General features: G+C 39.3%; 1 protein-coding gene across 5 annotated transcripts in view; it reads right to left on the reverse strand.

Moving 5' to 3' along the window:
- Nucleotides 1-934: 934 nt before the first annotated feature.
- Nucleotides 935-17,266, reverse strand: part of CCDC150 (coiled-coil domain containing 150) — a 95,666-nt gene continuing 79,334 nt past the window's right edge. For all 5 annotated transcript variants that reach the window (XM_050752810.1, XM_050752807.1, XM_050752809.1 and 2 more), the window contains 11 exons: nt 16,283-16,411; nt 15,274-15,443; nt 14,277-14,370; nt 13,265-13,434; nt 8,329-8,455; nt 4,347-4,541; nt 3,869-3,937; nt 3,608-3,769; nt 2,779-2,865; nt 1,582-1,701; nt 935-1,288 (listed from right to left, as the gene is read on the reverse strand). In XM_050752810.1, the coding sequence (XP_050608767.1) occupies nt 1,172-1,288; nt 1,582-1,701; nt 2,779-2,865; nt 3,608-3,769; nt 3,869-3,937; nt 4,347-4,541; nt 8,329-8,455; nt 13,265-13,434; nt 14,277-14,370; nt 15,274-15,443; nt 16,283-16,411 (1,440 nt within the window). In that variant the 3' untranslated portion in view covers nt 935-1,171. The remainder of the gene's footprint in view (nt 1,289-1,581; nt 1,702-2,778; nt 2,866-3,607; nt 3,770-3,868; nt 3,938-4,346; nt 4,542-8,328; nt 8,456-13,264; nt 13,435-14,276; nt 14,371-15,273; nt 15,444-16,282; nt 16,412-17,266) is intronic.

Here is a 17,266-nt window from a genome sequence, read left to right on the forward strand (position 1 = left end):
TACAGGCATGAGCCACTGGACCTGGCCAACTTGCCTTTTTGTACATGCTTTTACAAGCCTGAAAACCAGCAAGAGTCCTTTATTCCTTAAGTCAAACAAACAGAAATGGACCCACTCCAATTAACATGCTTCTGAATGTGAATCAATAAACAATAGTCTCACTTCAGTAACTACACTTCTACAGATGTCAATATGAATTCCATATTCCCAAAGAACCTACATGAGATTAACAGTCTGCTCTGCTCAAGGAAGACTATGCCTGAACAACAATTATCCCTTACTATATAGTAAGTGATAAATGTAGCTTTGTTTTTTTCTATCAGATATTGAGTAGTAGGCTCATCAACCTTTGACAGTCTTATATTTGATATTATTTACAATTTCATGATTGCTTACTTGATTTAGGTCCTGATAATGTCAGCAGCAGCTATGATTACTTGAGTATTAATTAAGTCAGGTATTATGCCATCCATTTACATATGTTAAATCTGGATTACCTAATCCACCACTCAACATCTGAAATAAAAAGATGAAGATGAGCTTATTCCTTAACTATAGTAAGGAAGAGCTATGTTGGTCAGGCATAGTCTCCCTGAGAAGAACAGACTGCTGCATTCTGTAACTTTTTTAATGACCAAGGAAGCTATAAATATAATATCTGAAATGCCTTATTTGAGAATAGAGATATTAGTCATTTAAAAGCTATGCTGGTAATTACCCAACACAGAAGTGTGTCAGTCTGCAAGACAGTAGAGGAGTCTTTACCATTTTTCACACAATTCTATTTTCAGGGATTATCTACTGCATGTTAGAGGAGGACGTTTCATTGAAGCAAATATCATATCGTTTAGTAGCAATATCATTTAGAACCTTGCTAAAAGCTTTTTCTTATACTTATTAGAAAAACAGACAAGAATCATGGAACACCATCTCCTATCATAAAACAAATTAACATAAATTTATTGGGTGGAAAATGCAAAAAGGGACAAAACAACGGGGTAGCTTTGTACTGATATAATAGTTCATAAAATGATAAACTCAGGTCCAAAATCTTCAGCCCACATCAAAGACTTCATGTTCTTATGACTCTAGAAACAGGCCAGCCCTGGCTGCTGGGCTCGTGGAATCATGGAGTGTAGCTACACATAAAGAAGCTCCCTCGTCAAGGACATCACTTCCTCTGTACCTCAGAATGATACTTCTTGGGCATAGGCCTAAGATTCTGTTTTTTCTCCCACCGATGCAGAACAGATTGGTTGGACATGACATCATGTTTTACATCTTGGTCCTGTTGGAAAGAAAACACACCTAACACTGACTGTTCAAAGCTAACTGCAGCAATCTGCGCCTGTTTTGCCTCTACACATGTCATGTATTCATGAAGACAGGTGATTCTAATCTAAAAAGTTTGTGACAGGTGGAAGTTTGTAAGAAAAAGAAATTAACTGGTTTGCTAGCATTAGTGTAAAGAAACTAAAGATTAACAGAGACAGTATCAAGATGATGAGAGAACTTTAGTAATTAGAAATCTGAGAAGCAACAAGTAGAAAATTGCTTAAGACATCCATGTCTTAATCTTACCTTTTCCTGCCACCTGTCTTCCCCAGAAGGCCTCTGCAACCGGTTTTTTGTCAGCTCAAGTTGTAGACCATCAAACCTGTGTTTAAACCAGCGATGGGCTTCTTCCAGGTTAGCTGTTATCTGAACATATAAATATCACCATTAAAAGACACAAAGAAAGAGTTACAAGTTTTTTGTGTATTAGTTGCAGAGATTTTTTACTTAGAAATTAAAAGACCCAAATTCTGACTGCATGTTCTTTGCAACCTATTTGCACAATATACTTAACAACCTATATATGAGAGTAATTTCTGAGTGAGGGGTTAAACAATGCATGCAGACTTGCTGCTTTCCATGCATTTGTTAATGTTTCCTGGATGTGAAGTAATGCAAGAGAGGACCCAAGAGAAAATTAAGAATGAAGGTACAAGATGGCTTTGAAAATGAAAAAATATATGAACTCTTAAGAATGTAGTAGTTCATGGGCCAGGTGTAGTGGTTCACATCTGGAATCACAGCACTTTGGGAGGCCAAGGCTGGTGGATCACCTGAGTGCAGGAGTTCAAGACCAGCCTGGCAACATAGTGGAACCTCATCTCCACCAAAAATTAGCTGTGCATGGTACACCACCATGCCCAGCTACTTGGCTACTTGGGAGGCTCAAGTGGGAGGATCATTTGAGCCTAGGAGGTGGAGGTTGCAGTGAGCCAAGCTTATGCCATATACTCCAGTCTGGTGACAGAGTGAGATCCTGTTTCAAAGAAAGAAAAAAAAGTATGATTTGAAATACCCCCCAAAAGGCTAATTTAAGTTTAGAATAGAAAAGGCAAATTCACAAATTAGTTAAATGGGGTCTACTTTACTTTTTTAGTTATTGATTGATTGAACAAAGAGCATCCACTTTCAGTAGGGTCATGTCAAATAATAATGCACTAAAATCCACACATATGCTGGTTTTTCCTCATATTTAGTAGGGAGATTTGGACTTCAGGTTTAATATTTTAGCATCGCGTTATCTCTCATCTATCATCAGGACACAGACTCTTAATCTAAAAATCACTTCTTTACAATAGAGACTACACTTGGGAAGTTACTGGTTTTTCCCTGTTGCATTCCTGACAACTCTGTTAATGAAGGATTTCACATTGACTTGGGTTGCTTCAGGGTTGTTGTGTTGAAGGAAACGTCTAAGTGTTTACGTCCATGGGTCTGGCTCACCTGTTCTGATTCCACACTGGCTTCTTTCAGCTTATTCTCTGTTGCCTCTTTACATTTCTTCAGGTGTCTGATAGTTTCTTCCAATTCCTGAAAATGTGATACAGAGATTTTTATAAACTTCCAACATACCATAAGGAATCAAATGCTTCACTGTTATAATAAATGGGCAACCAAATATGAAAATAGGATGGAGTGCCTTCTAACTTCAGGTGCTACCGACATATGAGATAAAAACTGTTATTTTCAGTTTAACCTATAGTCTCCATATCTACATATGTGGATATTATTACACATTTTGATTTTTTATTTATGGATTCTGTTGAGGAAAGTGATTAATATCTCTTTTCAGAACTGGAGAGATACTTCTCATGACAAACCCTATTGAAAGACAAGAGCTCAGTGATCTCTTGAAGTCCCTTTTCAGTGATATGACGTTATGCTTTTTATTCATTTAGGAATACCTAAGAGTCCTGTAACAGCAACAGGTGTATCTGTGCTAGGAGAAGAAATGAGGTGTATAAAGTTCCTGAAAGGCTATGGAATTCAGTTCAGAAGTCTTACTTAGTAACTGATACTTTGCATATCTAAGCCCTAGATATTCTTCAAAATTTGACGTTACTTTTATTAAACTGAAAACGGAGAACATTTGCCGTATTCAAACTACAGTCTTCTTCCTAGATACTATTATTCTAAGGACTTAGCTAAGATAAACAATTTGTAAATATGTGTTGTCTTCTGTAGACTCTAGAAAGTCTAGGTGCAATACTGCTGGGCTTGGCACATGTCATTTGCTGACGATCTTTAAGATGAATCTTAGGAAACCTTTTACCTGGCACCGATTCTCTAGCTCCTGCCTTATTTTCCGCTCTGCTTCTAGGCACAGCTCTTGCTGTTTATTCCGCACTGAGGCATCATATTGGCTCTTGGCCAACATCTGCATCTCTTTCTGCAGGTTAGTCATTTCACACACAAATCTCTGGATACTCAAAGACTGGAAGGATACAAAGACGGAGACATTTGGTGAACCCCCTCCAAGTTTGAGATTTGGCATGAAAGGTAAACACAGAGTGTATGGAAATCATCTATCTACCTGTTCATAGTTTTTTTTCTGATATTGATCCTTAATTAGCTCCATTTGCTTCAATTCTTTTTCTATTTGCTAAAAGTAAATGGAAAATAACATAAAAAGATGATCAGTGGAAAAAATCAGTGGCTTGCTCTTTTTGCCTATAAGATGACAGAAAGATTCCAATATGAGACCCAAAGTTACCAGTTCCTGCTGAGCTTTCTTTCCCATCTGGCCCACTGATCCCGAAAGAGCAAAGTCCAGTACAATCAACACGGAAGGGACAGATGGGGAACCAGAATGTGACACTGGCAGCAAAGGAGAAATCAAACATTTACACAGCAGCGTCTCCACTGAAAAAGTCTCCCCAAAGGCAACTGGCTATAATTCCCAGAGAATACGTGGGGCTGGTAGGGTTCTAAAACCTGTCTTCCCCAGACACCACTGACTGCCTACATCCTCACAGGGTATCCAGGAAGTGAGAAGAGGTTTCTCATACAACCTTCATCCTTTCTATATTCTGAGCATTATTCGCCTTAGCTGACAAGTGGAGCTTAATTTGGGTCTTTTGATTCTTTATTTTCTCCTTGTTACTTTCTAGTATTTTTTCTAGCTCTGCAAGTTTCTGTCGCAGCTCTCGGTTGGTCCGGGACACTTCCACTGATCTGAAGTTAGCTTCATCAAGGGCTTTCTTCAGCTTAAAACACAAGGGAAAAAATTGAAACATTTTTACTTTCCATCAAGAGAAGCTTATGTAGTTTTGTCCTTATATTTTGTTATCTTTGGATTTTCTTTTAAAAAGGAGAGTTAGTGAGGCAATAATAATGTCTGATTAAGCAGATTTATGGAGCAACAGACCAAGTGGTTTTCATAATTTTTATCACTGAAGAACAAACTCTTTCTTGGAATAAAGAATGTAAATGTATATTCATCATTTGCATTTTAAGAGCATGGCTTTGGAGTCAGACCTCTGTCCAAATATCACCTTCAGCACTTACTGGTTGAGTGATCTGGGGCAATTAACTACCTTAAGCCTCAGGTTCATCATCTGAACAGTGTGTGTATAGCCTACTTCATAGAATACAAATAACAAATTAAATTAAGATCATATAGAGAAAGAAGTAGAGTTTGGCACACACAATAATTACTCTATGATTATCATGCTATAAGCTCTTCTCTGTCACTTGCAACCTCATTTCTGAAGAAATGAAAATGAATTGGCCGGGCGCGGTGGCTCAAGCCTGTAATCCCAGCACTTTGGGAGGCCGAGGCGGGTGGATCACGAGGTCAGGAGATCGAGACTATCCTGGCTAACATGGTGAAACCCCGTCTCTACTAAAAATACAAAAAACTAGCTGGGCGTGGTGGCGGGCGCCTGTAGTCTCAGCTACTTGGGAGGCTGAGGCGGGAGAATGGCGTGAACCTGGGAGGCGGAGCTTGCAGTGAGCCGAGAGCACGCCACTGCACTCCAGCCTGGGAGACACAGCGAGACTCCGTCTCAAAAAAAAAAAAAAAAAAATGAATTATATGGCAGTTTATATAAATATCTGTCAAGTTATTGACTGTCATGGCATATATTTTTATAATTTTGCTTTTTGTTCTCAAGGATTTTAATAAACTTATCTCGTGAAAAAAACTGCATAGTAGTTACTTAAATAATTTTATAGAGTTCCCGTCCTTCTAATATGCCCTTAAACCACTGCCACTCAAAAACTTTAGGAAGAGGAGGCAGTTGAGAAGGGAGAAGACAGGAAGGTGGTACTCTCTCTGTCTGCCAGCATTTAACACAGCAAAGAGTAAAGTCAAGGATATCTGTACCTTTTCTTTCTATACTAGTTCCTTCTTTTAGATCCTAACTTTACACTACAGTCTTTTATTACTGCCCAACTAACTTCCTGTTAGATATTTCAGTTACCTCAGTCACAGCCTTTCTAAAACTGGATAAGCACTAACAACTATCATTTACTTTGTAGTGATTATTATGTTCAGGTACTGTGATAATTACTTTAAAAATGCTTTCCAATTTAATTCTCAAGATAAACTTGAAAAATAGTTGTGGTAGTTTCCATTTTATGACTGAGGAAACTGAAACTCAGAAATTAAATCACTTACTTACACAGTAAATTAACACGTAGCTAATAAGAGGCAGAGCTGGGACTCAGGCAGTGCTCTGTGAGCCCAGTGCTGCTGCCAACTCCTCACTGCTGTCACTCCCTCACTGTCACTGATCCTTCTTCAAAGGATTTCATTTTGTAAGTATTTTTTTTTTTTTTGAGACGGAGTTGCGCTCTGTAGTCCAGGCTGGAGTGCAGTGGCACAATTATCAGCTCACTGCAAGCTCCGCCTCCCAGGTTCACGCCATTCTCCCGCCTCAGCCTCCCCAGTAGCTGGGACTACAGGCGCCCGCCACCACGCCCAGCTAATTTTTTTGTATTTTTAGTAGAGACGGGGTTTCACTGTGTTAGCCAGGATGGTCTCAATCTCCTGACCTCGTGATCCCCCCACCTCGGCCTCCCAAAGTGCTGGGATTACAGGCGTGAGCCACTGAACCCGGCTGTAAGTATTCTTAACAATGATCTCTGACTAAAGGTACATTTCTACATTTAGCACACCTTTATGTTCCCTAATTCTTCTATAAAAAGAATTTGCTTTTTATAACATTTGTATTTATATAGTGCTTTGCAATTCACAAAATTGTTTTATATACCATTATTTGAGTTTGATTTTGTGAATCATCTGTCAATTGCAACTACTAAATGTAACAAATTTGGTGAAACACAGACCAGCCATGCCAACCAAGCAATTATTTTAATCCCTCCTTCTCCAGGATACAACATTTAATGTCTGTTTGATAATTTCTTTTCTTTTTTTTTTTTTTTGGAGACAGAGTCTCCATCTGTCACCCAGGCTGGAGTGCAGTGGCGCCATCTAGGCTCACTGTAACCTCCACCTCCCAGGTTCAAGCGATTTTTGTGCCTCAGCTTCCTGAATAGCTGGGATTACAGGCACCTGCCACCATGCCCAGCTAATTTTTGTATTTTTAGTAGAGATGGAGTTTCACCATGTTAGCCAGGCTGGTCTCAAACTTCTGACCTCAGGTGATCTACCTGCCTCAGCCTCCCAAAGTGCTGGGATTACAGGCATGAGCCGCCTTGCCCGGCCTGTTTGATGATTTTTCTATTAAAATGGGCTTTCTGACTTAATTGTTTTCTATTTTCAACTGAACTACTTTGCTTGGCCCTAATCATCTAATACTCAAATTAACAGTTATAGTTTTCTTGAGTCTCCATGCCTCCAGTTTCTCTTCATTATCCTCTACTGTCCTCTGTTGTTACATTAACCTTCCTAAACTTATGCTTCTATCATACCACCCCCTGCTCAGAAACCCATAGTGCTCCATTTCTACCTGAGTTCACATCCAACATTTCTATAACTAAGGCCATCCATCAGGTGGTCCCATTTAAGCTAACACTCTTTCTCTAACATTTCCCAAAGTCTCTGCTCTAATCAACAGAGGCTACTTTTCATCTGCTTGCATGTCCTGTTCATTTTTGTAAGTAAGCTTGGCCAGTTTTGTAAGGTGTCCAGTCCTGCCATCTCTGCTAGTCTCAATCCTGTACTCTCATTAAGCTTCCCTTCTTCTATCAACCAAAAAAAGAGAAAATAAACTTTCTCTTTTTTTTTTTTTTTTTTGAGACGGAGTCTCGCTCTGTCACCCAGGCTGGAGTGCAGTGGCGCGATCTCGGCTCACTGCAAGCTCCGCCTCCTGGGTTTATGCCATTCTCCTGCCTCAGCCTCCTGAGTAGCTGGGACTACAGGCGCCCGCCACCGCGCCCGGCTAATTTTTTGTATTTTTAGTAGAGACGGGGTTTCACCGTGGTCTCGATCTCCTGACCTTGTGATCCGCCCGCCTCGGCCTCCCAAAGTGCTGGGATTACAGGCGTGAGCCACCGCGCCCGGCCAATAAACTTTCTCTTACTTCGAATTCCTTCAAAGTTGTACACAGCCTCTGCTACCCAAGAAAGTTCTCTGATGTTTTCCCTATTTGTCTCATGTCCGGACTGGAGATCCCAAACAAGGGTCATTTGGCACACCCTAGGGCAGGACCATATCTTCTACTGTTTTCTCCGTGTCTCTCAGGACATGGTAGATGCAGAATAGATGCCAGTTAAGTGAACTGAGAAGACAGATGATTTCTCTTCTGTCTGTCACATGGCAGTCTCCTTATTCCTCTATCCCTCTCGCTTATCACTCTCTGATGGAAAATCTCCCACCAAGGCACACCTTTGCTGGGCAGAGAATTCTGTCAGAAACTTTTTTCTTGTGTGCTGCTTTACAGAGCGGTCTTAATTACATCTGGCCTGCTGATCAAAGGGGGACGAGAGGAGTCAGAGGCCAACTGCAGCCATTCTCTGAAATCCCAGAGCTGCTTTTCCTCCTAAGAGGCATTCACAAAGAGAGAAACTTTCCTCATGACTCTATACCTCAGCCACTTCCCGTTGTGCCACTTTCTTTGCAGTTTCTCTCTCAGTTTGAAACTGCTTTCTTAGGGCTTCTATGCGTTCAGCATGCAATTCTGCTTCCACTTTGGACTCTTCAGTCATCTGGTCTCTGTTTTGAAGAAGAGAGGTGATAAGTCACCTTTAGAAATCATTTTAGGAGGTAAGAAAGTTTTGGAGGGGAGTGTGCAACTCTCCAAAAGGTATGTGATTTATAAACAAGCAGCCTATCAGTAGCCTGGTGAACCTAATTTGGAGCTCATTAACAGAAGAAAAAAGAAGTGAACTTACCTGTAGCATGAAAAAACATTAATTCTACGTAAAAATCATCAAACAGGCCAGGCAAGGCGGCTCATGCCTGTAATCCCAGCACTTTGGGAGGATGAGGCAGGTGGATCACCTGAGGTCAGAAGTTTGAGACCAGCCTGGCCAACATGGTGAAACTCCACCTCTACTAAAAATACAAAAATTAGCTGGGCATGGTGGCGGGTGCCTGTAATCCCAGCTATTTAGGAGGCTGAGAAACAATTAACTCATTTTACCAACCAAATGAGTAAAAAACTCACATCAAAGAAAAATATTGGAGGAAGCAGAAATACTTTAAGAGATATTTGCTTTTGTCTTTTCTCTTGCCTTTGTCTTTTCAAACAAAACCATTATTTTAGCAAAGGGATTAAGACTATGGGTTTTGGAGTCAGCCTGCTACTGTCTGGATTGTAATCTCAGCTCTAGTAAGATGATGTCTTTTTGCTAGCAGCTATTTACTACTCAAGTTTTAACTTGTAATAATATTGTTTCCTTATCTTTAAACTGAGAGCCTTAAATTAGATCAGCATTCCTAACTTGAACTCCTTGGTCAAGACCCATGATTAATCTTCTGAGGATGCTGGAATTCCCGGAAATAATATGCAAAACGTGTGTGTGTGTGAGGGATTGTAGTTGAGTCCATAGCTTCTGATTTTTAAAAGGATAAGTGACTCCAAAAAGGACCAAATGGATTTAAGCAATTACTAGGCTTCTTCCAGCTTTAACATTCTCTGATCCAGCTGATAATGACTTACTATATGATTACTCGAGTTATTGGTTCTTTCTCAAAGGATAGGAGCCTGCCCTGCCATGAAATCATCTTCATTTCCCCCCTCTCTCCTCCTGACTATCTCTTGCTCTTATTTGTATAATACATCCATGTTCTCCATGTGTCTCTAAAAGCACATCTACTAATGGATTCAGTTTCTCCACTTAGCAGCATTCAGTGACTTGGTCTCTACATGAGACTTGCAGGTGGTAACTTCAACTGTCCCTCCAGTACCCCAGGCAGGAATGTATCAATACACTTTGGTCATCACATCTAAAAATTTGCTGACACCTGTCCTCAAGGCACAGCATAAAGGGATGGAGATCCTGAAGTTACTGGATATAATTGTGGTTATTTCTTACATTCCCACACTCCTCCCCATACCCACCTCAATCTGAAAAATGAGCAAAAAATTCATGGAGATATAGAAAGGGAACAAAACCATCATTTTTACAGTGCTGTATTTTGATTTTCTTATAACTTTCTAAATTGCCTTTAAATTTATTGTGCTTATATCGAAATGATTAAGACTATAAGTTTTGGAGTCAGCCTGCTGCTGCCTGGATCCTAATCCTAGCTCTAGTAAGATGATGTCTGACCTTGAGTATGGTACACCACCTTCCCCTGCTTGTTTCCTTATCTTCAAAATGGGAATAATAACAGTAACCACCATCATAGGGTAATAGTTTGTACTAAAGGAAATAATGCATGTGAAGTCCTTAGCATATTACCCAACATATCATGAGCATGTAACAGATGTTAACTATTGTCATCATCTAGCTCTAAAAATTCAAATTCTAAATTTTAGTTTTAATTAAATTTTTTATTAACTTTAAATTTTAAAATTTCTCTCAAGTCTCTACCTCTGCCCTGAGCCCCCACATAGCACTTCAACTTCAACTCTTACTTTCTTCTTCTTTTTACTGTGGTAAGAACATTTAATATGAGGTCTACCCTCTTCACAAATTTTAAGCATACAATATATTGTTCATTATAGCCCTATGTTATACAGCAGATCTCTAGAATGTATTCATCTTGCTCTTTTTTTCCTAAGGAAAATCGCAGACCATCTACCAATCAGCCTCCTCAACAGTCTTCTGAAGACTCACCCAGCTTCTGCTTCCCTCTAGTCCCAAAGGAAGAAATATCCAAACTCATCTTTATTTATTTATTTTTTTTTTTGAGACGGAGTTTCGCTCTGTCGCCCAGGCTGGAGTGCAGTGGCCGGATCTCAGCTCACTGCAAGCTCCGCCTCCCGGGTTCACGCCATTCTCCTGCCTCAGCCTCGCGAGTAGCTGAGACTACAGGCGCCCGCCACCTCGCCCGGCTAATTTTTTTTTTGTATTTTTTAGTACAGACGGGGTTTCACCGTGTTAGCCAGGATGGTCTCGATCTCCTGACCTCGTGATCCGCCCATCTCGGCCTCCCAAAGTGCTGGGATTACAGGCTTGAGCCACCGCGCCCGGCCCCAAACTCATCTTTAAAGATAACTCTTCCGCTTCGACTCCCTCTTTCTCCAGTTCAATCGAGTTCTTTCCCATCATCTTTAATCATGGTCCAGTTCCTCCCATTCCAAAAACAGGACAGCAACAGAATGACTTTTCTTCATGTTATACTCTTGAGCTGCTATCTGACGTTCTTTATCTTCACCATTGTCCTCCTTGCCTGCCTTTCCTCATCAATCACTTACTCCTTGTGATCTTCTGTATCTACAGAAACTGGCCATCTGGAGGATGATTGGTAGATACCTGTTGCAAAACCCAGTGGCTTCCTCTCTGGTCTCTTTGACTGTGCAGCATCTGACTCACTTGTGTTTGACTTTGGTGATACTACATTCTACTGATTCTTTCCTTACCTCCACTAAATGCTCCTTCTCTGGATCCTTCTGTGGCCCCTGTTTGCCTTCTACCTGAAATGCAGCACATCTCCAAGTTCTGACCTTGGTTCTCTCTATATACTTTTCCCATGGCAGTCTAACCCACGCCAAAGCTTTAGCGTTTATCTTTTTATGTTTTTGAGATGGAGTCTCGCTCTGTCACCCAGGCTGGAGTGCAGTGGCATGATCTCGGCTCACTGCAACCTCTGCCTCCCAGGTTCAAGCGATTCTCCTGCCTTAGCCTCCCAAGTAGCTGGGACTACAGGCGCCCACCACCACACCCAGGTTTGTATTTTTAGTAGAGAGGGTATTTCACCATGTTGGCCAGGATGGTCTCGATCTCCTGACCTTGTGATCCACCCACCTCTGCCTCCCAAAATACTGGGATTACAGGTGTGAGCCACCGCATCTGGCGTTTAGCTTTTATCTTTATGGAGATGAATTCCAAATAGTAGCCTCTTCTTAGAACTAAGCCTACAGTTCTAAGTCTAAATTAAATAACTGTACCTAAAACCCAACAAGTTCTCCAAAACCTGCTCTGTCTTCCTAACCCTGTGCACTGATAAATACAGTTCTGCATATGATTTCAGGAGGTTCAAAGATCTCAAGTAAAGAAGCATGATTCATCTTTGATGAAAATACAAACTATTATCATAAGCAGTGGCATAAAGGTAAATCCTGAAGCAAATGCTGCAAGGAGCCCTCTAACTCTCACCTCATACTTTTCCTGTAAATGACCTAACCATATTTTTTTCTCCTTTGGTTTTGTTTGTTTGTTTGAAGCAGTAGTGGCAGGGACTACATTTTATAGTCACTAAATAATTTTCAGGCTTTGAAACAATTACTAGCCGTCTAAATCATAATTACCTAAACTGACATTGGAGAGTTTTAAATGCTGCTGCCAACAACTACATAAACACAATATGGAACGGTCTTAAGGCAGTAACATTTCAGCTGAATGTAAAATTTGCAGAGATCATGTATCTGGAAAATACCATCTCTGCTGTAGCTTATACCTCTTTCCTGTATCAACATGCTCACTAATTGAAAAGAACAAGTATCTAGGCTGAGAACAGTGGCTCATGCCTGTAATTCCAGCACTTTGGGAGGTTGAGGCAGGTGAACTGTTTGAGCCCAGGAGTTTGAGACCACCCTGGGCAACATGGAGAAACCCTATCTCTTAAAAAAAAAAAAAAAAAAAAAAATTAGCCAGGTATGGTGATACATGCCTGTAGTTCCAGCTACTCAGGAGGCTCAGGTAGGAGAACTGCATGAGCCCAGGAAGTAGAGGCTGCAGTGAGCCATGATCACACCACTGAACTCCAGCCTGGGCAACAGGGCAAGACTCAGTCTCAAATAAATAAATAAATAAATAAATATTTATAAAGGAATAAAGATCTACGTGCACACTGCATTTCCTTTAAGTATAAATTTTCATGGGATGCTATTAATATCTAAATATTTACCTAGGTATAATTTAAGGCAAAACTTTAGTCATTTGACCTGAACTGGATAGGTCTGATCTAAGTAATCTCGGGTCAAAACTGAAAACATTTAATGGCTTAACATCTGTTTAGATGGAGTCATTCCACCCAGGCTGATGTTTTTTCTTGTCTAAATCATGTCTTTAAAGGACATATAAGCTGTTAATAGGAAAGCCTTCATAGAAACATGCAAATGTCCCTTCTAATCAATATTCTTTAAGTTTTCATTTAACCTTTGAGTAAAGCAGCAGCTAGATAGTGGATGAAGGAAGAGCTGAGAAGGAGAGTCAAATGATCATGCTCTAGCCAGCTATTATCTGCTGGTGCTCAGCTATGCCTGGTTCTTAACATGGCTCTGCTGGAAGTACTAGGGCAAAGTACGAGAAAAGAGTTTAACTGATTTATGTGAATGAGCCATTTATGTGAATGTGACTTAACTCCTCCAGAGGTGCTTCCCTAATTTTACTGTGACTACACTGCTCTTACTTGAAGGTTTCCAAATTCTGTCGCTCAAGTTCTTTGCTTTCCAGTTGCTCTTGAATGTGATCTAGCTTTGTTTGCAGATGATTATTTGTCTGGAGAGCTTGTTCCAGACTCACAGCAAGTTTCCTGTTGTCTTCTCTAGCTACATCTAGAGCTTTTTGTAGAGATTCAATCTGAAAGAGAGAAGCATGTTTTCAATTCCACTGTAACAGATAGATGCAAGAAGTCCATAACACTGCGTAAACACTCCTCACGTTCTATCATCAAGTGCCACCGAAACAATAATTAGTTGGAACCAGAAGCAAAGATTCCAGGTGCCTGGAATATATATATATATATATGTATATACATATATGAATGAGAACTTATTAGAGACACTGCTCGGGAAACACTTAGAAGGCAATGGGAAGGGCATGCTCCACTGGTCACCAGAGAGCTTTGGAAAACAGACCCAGCTTAATTTATCCTAATTTTTTAAATTTTAAACTAAATTCCCCTTCCTGGTCCTATGACCTTCTGGTCTCACTCCCTTGAAGAAAAAACCTGTCCACCGTTCCTTATAGATTCTTACAGGAAAAAAAACCCTTATTTATGAACTATCCATGTGTATTTTACATATGTGCGTATAGATACGTATGCATGTATGTACATATACCTGTGAGCACATGTGTGTGTAGGTGACTCCTTATTAATAGTGGGATCACTCAAGCTGTTTCTGACAGACTATATTTTCTAAGCCCATTAACTTCTGAAATTTTTTGTGCATTAATAAATGAATAAAAATGTAGACCATATAAGACAAAGAGATTAGTCATTATTGTGGTACTGGTTTGCCAATAAGTGACTCATTGTAAGACAGGTCAATTCCCCATTTGTAGATATGTCACTGTGCAAAACTCAGACTTGATTGAAAAAAACATTTACCTGATTGTTTCACTTCATTTTCCCCAAAACAGTAATATCTCAGTAAAACTAAACATATCAATGTTATCATTTTTTAAAGCCTGGCCCCAACCTCACTGTTGTGCTGGTCCTCCATGACAAGCATCCTGGCCTGCCACTGGTCCACTTCAGCTTCTAGCTTCTGCACCCTCTGTTGATTGAGATCCCTAAAAATAAAAAGCACAAAAAGAGTGACTACAGAAAAGAATCATCTAGGAATGATATCATTTGGGAGTTACAGAACACTTTTCTTCTAAGAAGCTCAAATAGCATCATACGTATATATCACTAGGAAATGTCACTAGTAAAAAATATATTGCCTTTACAAAGATTGGCTTGCTGTTGAGATTTTTGCATCTACATATAATAGCCACTTATAAAGTTATTGTGAATAGTATTTTTAATACCATTCCCTTGACTTTTTAAAAATGCAAAGGCAACTTTTAAAAGATAAACAGCATGTAATGTAAAAAAAGAAAAAAGAAAACTCACTTGTTCTCTCATAACATAGAGGCAATATGCCCTATTAAACTCAGACCGTTTATTCTGAGGAATAAATTTTTATTAATAAAAGGAAATTTTATTTAATTTTTGAAACATTCTATGAAGGAATTTACTTATAAAACATGGCAAGAAGTGGTTCTCAGGATGATTTACCTACAATAATTATTAATCTTGAAACAGGATAGTAATAAATGGATAATTAATTCAAACTAAAGTATGTACTTAGTTTCCATTATCTTGACAATTACTATTCTGTAGAAGCAAGAACAGAATTAGGTTTACATGGTGCAAAAAGCAAGGGTAAAACAGTATAGCTAATGAATTTCTAGGATATATAGTCTAGAAATTCCTTCACATCACTACACAATAGGGGCATTTTGAATTTTTGGAAATAATATTTATTTCTAATTCTAAATTTTCTCTAACTTAGTAATTCTTTAAACGTATCATTTTACAATTTTTTTTTTTTTGTAAAGGAAGCTACGTAAAGTGACTTCATTTATTGACTTGACACTGCTCCTTAGTACAATGCAGCAATACCAATGACAGGAAAAAAACACAGGTACCTTTCTTTCTTGAGGCCTGCAATCTCTGAATCCCTCCGCCCAAGCTCTATTTGTACTTTCTCCAGAGCACCTTGCATTTTACTGTGAGAAGCCAACACATTCTCCAACATGATTGTGACTTTGCAGTTGTCTTCTTTAGCTTCTGCCAGTTGTCGCTGAAAGTTTCCCACCTAACAGAAAATGAAACAACACAAAGACATTTGATCCTTTCTGGTTACTCTTCTGCTTGTGGATCTCATTACTCCCAGGAAAGAGTATGGAAAGCAGACAAGCAGACACAGTAGGATGCTAGGGGGAATAATTAAAGTATATTTTATTTTTAGGTGGTTTCTTAAGTTGTTGTTAAGAAAAAGAAAAGCTGACCCCCAGATCCTATGGTGAACTCTGCAGCTTCCCAACTATGGTCATTTTACAGCATACACATTAACCAGCACAGAGGTGGTGCCAGGCTGGCCTCTCAGCTGACTTCTGATGGGGTCAGGTGAGAATAATACATCTGAAATGCATTAGAATTATCTGAGAAAAAAAGACTGTAAGAAAAAGCGGAAGCTGCTGAAGAATGAGGTAACTCACAGCCCTCCTCAGAGAGACAAAACCTAGCACTTGCTGACAAAGAGGAGTTTGGGATGTGACCTCTATTCCCACTAAGCACACACACACTGTTAAGGAGAAAGCATCACAGAAATCTTATCTCACATTAATAAAACATAACTATAAAGGTTATTATTACCAAGATCAGATGTGTTTCAATAGAAAAAATTAGAACTTTCTCTTTGAGTATTTAAGACAAAGTTAAAAAAAAATTGGAAGTTTTATATATATATAATGTATTTTTAAGGGAAAAAATTTAAACTATTCTAAAATTATCTTTTCTCTAAAAAAAGAAATCTTCCCCTGATCAATCCTTTTTCTTACTAATGGAAGCAAGAAAGCAAAACATATGGCTCATGAAAGATTTCGTAAGTGCTTCTTCTCAGTGACAGACGGTCAGAAGGGACTGATTCCTTGCCTTCTTGTTTTCCCTGTCCTCCACGGCCTCGAGGTCTTCTTTCAACTTCTGACTCTCTTTCAGGGCCGCATTACGACACTTCACTGTTCGGGACAGCTCCTCTTTACTTCTTTCAAGAATAGATTTCACCTAAGTAGGAAAAAAGAAACAATAAATAACATTACAAATCAGTGACTGGAGTAAGACATAGAAATTTAGAAACAAAATTTTAAATGTTTAAATATATTTATTCACTACTATAAATAAAACCCATCTTTATTAGCTGCTTATTTCTTTAAAGGAAACTACAATAAAAATATCTGCGTGAATAAACATAGACAAACCTAATATATTAATCTCCATGAAAACACAAGAATAGGGAGAATAAGACTATGAAGCTGAGATGTAAAGTGGGAAAGAAATTATTATGAGACTAGCTTCCTTTTGAAAATATAAATGTACAAACATTATAAAAGCAAAGATGTATAAGTACTAAATATGGTCAAGAAAAGAGTGTTACAGCAGAATGAATCCTAATTAGAAGTAGTACAGTATTAGAACCTCCTTGAAACAGTTTTGGTAGTGCCACACCATCAGTTCAGATAATCATACTATTTTAAATATTACTCTTTTTAAACTTTTTATTTGATAATTTTAGGCTCACAGGGTGTTGCAAAAACAGTGCAGAGTCCAACGTATACTTCATCCTTTTTTTTTTTTGAGACTGAGTTTTGCTCTGTCACCCAGGCTGGAGTGCAATGGCATAATCTGGGCTCACTGCAACCTCCGCCTCCCGGGATCAAGCGATTCTCCTGCCTCAGCCTCCCAAGTAGCTGGGATTACAGGTGTGCAACATCACGCCAAGCTAATTTTTGTAGTTTTAGTAGAGAAGGGGTTTCACCATGTTTGTCAGGCTGGTCTCGAACTCCTAACCTCATGTGATCTGCCTGCCTCAGCCTCCCAAAGTGCTGGGATTACAGGCGTAAGCCACCAAACCCGGCCTCT

The sequence above is a fragment of the Macaca thibetana genome, chromosome 12, assembly GCF_024542745.1.
Source record: "Macaca thibetana thibetana isolate TM-01 chromosome 12, ASM2454274v1, whole genome shotgun sequence".
Lineage (NCBI taxonomy): Eukaryota > Metazoa > Chordata > Mammalia > Primates > Cercopithecidae > Macaca > Macaca thibetana.